The sequence below is a fragment of the Dendroctonus ponderosae genome, unplaced genomic scaffold, assembly GCF_020466585.1.
Source record: "Dendroctonus ponderosae isolate FM_Combo_2020 unplaced genomic scaffold, Dpon_F_20191213v2 Dpon_F_20191213_8, whole genome shotgun sequence".
In the NCBI taxonomy this organism is placed as follows: Eukaryota; Metazoa; Arthropoda; class Insecta; order Coleoptera; family Curculionidae; genus Dendroctonus; species Dendroctonus ponderosae.
In genome coordinates, this window is record NW_026019016.1 from 2069618 (window position 1) to 2073180 (window position 3563).

Here is a 3563-nt window from a genome sequence, read left to right on the forward strand (position 1 = left end):
ATCATTCCGTTCGATCCTTGGTAAAAAAATGTTTCTGTTCTTATCGACTATCTTCCTTAATACAGCAACGAAAATGGTTGATGCTTAAGGTGAAATGTTTACGGTAAAGGTGCATAAACCTTTCTACACGGCAAATTTTTTGGAAATAAAACCGCAATGTAAAAATCTGTGGAATTTGGTTGAAAACCATTTCAATGTCCATCAATTTTTAGGAGGTTGGATAAAAGATGACGACGTTCCATTGCCGGTAAGAATTCGCCAACATGAGGCTGTTATGGAGGACGGTTTGATTGACAAAGAATCCACCGTATTGGCAATTTTTCCCAGCCCGATGATGTATGCAGGCCCTACCGAAGTACAATGGCATGCTAAAGCCAGAATGAATGCTGGTTGGTAGTTTGAATATTTTGAAACACATGCACACAGCGGGTTTCATTCGTAATTGTGTTTCATTCGTAATTAGGTGCGAACTTCTACATTGTGGGAAGAGATCCTGCTGGCATTGGCCACCCTGCGGGGAAAGAAGCTTCGAGTGATGGAAATCTCTTCGAAAGCACTCATGGTGGAAGAGTTTTACGCATGGCTCCAGGTATGTTAAATTTAATATAGAATATAGACAGTCGAGTGTGTCTTCCGTTCGCTCAGCATTAAAGAGCAAATAGTTGGAATCAAAGCAATTTATATTACTCGCAGGGCTGACTGACTTGGAAATCATTCCGTTCAGGGTAGCGGCATACGATCAAAGAAGCAAGCAGATGAATTTTTTTGATCCGGCCAGAAAAGATGACTTCGATTTTATCTCGGGCACTAGAATGAGGTCGCTGGCTAGAAACGGCGAGATTCCACCGGCCGGGTTTATGGCCCCAAAAGCCTGGAGTGTCCTGGCCGGGTATTACCAGTCTCTAGGTAAAAGTGCTTGTTAAAGATCGTGATGATTCATATTTATCTTTCCTTGGGAGAAACTCGATTGTTGTGTTATTTAAGTTTTATTATTGTTCTTGTAAGCCAGAAAATGTTGCAACAGTTACAAATGCATCTTTATGTAATAGGGGAATTGAAGAAAATCTTATTATAAACGATCTTCTTTACAGATGATCTGAATTCCCCGATAACTGCTCGCATTTTCAGCTTATATTGTTAGTATTGTTGTTATTAAGTGTTATCCCTGTATGTGTAGTTTAATATACAAAAATGTTACTAATTTATATGGTATGTAAATGTTCGGTGCTACTTTATTTAATTCAGTTATTTTCCTTGCAAACTTTTATCCAACATAGTGCAATTATAGTTTTTTAATTAATGCAGATTTTGGTCTTTGATCTTTGTTACCGGTTAATAACGCTTGAATGTTTAGCTAACTTGGAAAATGGCTAATGCTTGCCGCAGTTTAAGAAAAATATAACTGCATGCATCGAAGCAAAAATGCTCGAATGCTTGAGTTGGGTTGTTTAAATCCCTCGATCAGTCTCCATAGCTTTAAGTTAAAATAAGTATGAATATTATATCTTTAGGTGTATGAGAAGAAGTTTTATACAATTGGCATTTATTAATTTTAAGCACAGGTGTTAAAGACGTATTTTCGATGCACCAGATAACATTAATTCGATTTGATGAGCAACTTATTGTCTCAACCGCAGTTGGAAAAGTGAATTGTTTGGAAGCATCAGGAAATATGTTCACGAACCATCAATCTAGTTTTTATTGCAAGCATTCCAGTCAATTTGCTTGATGCTGTAGTTTTAATATGTATATGTAGACAATGAATGTATTCAATTTAAACAGTTGATAATGGGCAATATATGAATAAGCATATTAATCAGGTTGATTTGTTTTTTCATTCCTGTAGATAGGTGAAGGTATTTTCATATAAAACCAGGAACGTTATACCTTCGAATACCTATTAGGCTTTTTCTGTGGGATCATCTTCAAAAATGAAGCCATTTGATTGGGGCCCGGTTTTACTAACTTTCTTTAAACGCCTTTCATAATTCGGAATAAACTATGTTTATGAAGAGTTCTTTATGTAGCCATCCTGGGGCCCTCTATGTATCAAGAATCTGTTTTTTGCTTCTATTTGAAACATATCGAGTTGGCAAAGTCTGCAGACCAAACAAAAGCAAAAAGGGGGTTTCTGCACAAGTTCCCCCAGTGTGCACGATCCGAAGGCGCCGGCCTTGACCGTTTTCTAGCCGCCTAAAATTACTTTATGACGATCACTGCGATGAGGAAAACCAGTCAGTGAAATAAAATTGCTGTTAGTGAGTGTGTTCTTTGGGAACTTCGTTGAGTTTGGTTATTATCAGTTAACAATTTCGTGTGTAAAAGTGTTGTGGTGCTGTGAGACAGTTATTGCCAGCTGGCTCAGAGATCAATGTATTTAATGGGTTAGGTGTGTCCCTGATAAAGGTGCGTAAACATATAATATTGCGTTTTGTTTGGAAATAAGGTCGCCCCAATGAGGTTTAATGATCCTAATTGCTTCATATATACAAGGCCTTTATAGAATATGTACTTGAAAAACGCCCAGTTGCCTTTTGGGAAATTGGTCGCAGTAATATCGATTTTGCAATATCAACCTCAAACCCTCAGATTAAATTATTGCGCCGTTCGTTGAGTCATCTAGTTTTCCTATGATGATGATGATGATATCAACTGAATGGATTTTCAGCAATTTCCACATTTCGTTTAAGGTAAAAAAGGTTTTAATGAATCTAACCAAGTCTCGTGCTCACAGGTGTGCGGTTTCTTACTCAGCTGGGTCATTTTCTAGCGAATCAGGCCCCGGCCTTTGAAGTTAACAGTATGCTCAACTTACAGATAATCCCTTTACTAAGAACTTTTCTTAGCGGTGTTTTTTGGGGAAATTCGGTTTTCGACGAATTTTCACTCATTGAAAGATGGTTGATTTTCTTGGGAATTCGGTCTGGGCAGTGGTGAAGAAAACAACAACGCTACTTTTCGCATAAACGCATATTATTTTACAGGCAATATCGAAAAGTCTCCATTATTTATAATGTTCGAACCCAAAGTGATGCGACAAAGCAAAAAAATCAACGAAAATATTACATTGGTGTTACTTATGTATCGCAGCGTAAAGCATTTAAAATGCCCTCATAAAACATGTATTTGGACACGTTGATTTAAGACAAAGTTTTTAGGCAGAAAACTCTAAAAGATTTTCTATGCTCTTGATACTTCCTGAACAAAGCAACACATTTTCGGAAAGTTCCATAATTGATTCAAAAGTTTTTTTGTTCTGAAGACCACGACAGATCCACGCCTAATTCGGTCATTATTTATAATCTCCTAATAATCACAACTTTAATTTAAAATATAATATTATTACCTACCTGTACCTATGTGATCAACAATTATCTTAACTCTCAAATGATTGGCAAAAAGAATAACTGTATAGAAGAAAATTATATTAAAACTCCTTAATGTTGATGGTTATTATGAAAATTGTCTATTGATTGGCTATGATTAGCAGGTAAATTGAAATAACTGGCAAAATTGCAAAAATTAATTACTACTTCATGACTATATTGAGGAAAAAATACATA

The 3563-nt window shown here is 36.3% G+C and overlaps 2 protein-coding genes across 3 annotated transcripts in view; one reads left to right on the forward strand and one right to left on the reverse strand.

The window, feature by feature from the left end:
* LOC109544896 (dendritic arbor reduction protein 1) overlaps positions 1-3563 on the reverse strand; it is a 188031-nt gene that overhangs the window by 66674 nt on the left and 117794 nt on the right. The window lies entirely within an intron of this gene.
* On the forward strand, positions 213-1816 carry LOC125505335 (bifunctional 3'-phosphoadenosine 5'-phosphosulfate synthase-like; the record flags this gene model as incomplete). The annotated part of the gene is given in 3 exon segments (XM_048668970.1): positions 213-389; positions 464-589; positions 694-1816. Coding segments are annotated over 3 exon segments (533 nt in total), but the record flags the coding sequence as incomplete, so codon positions are not given.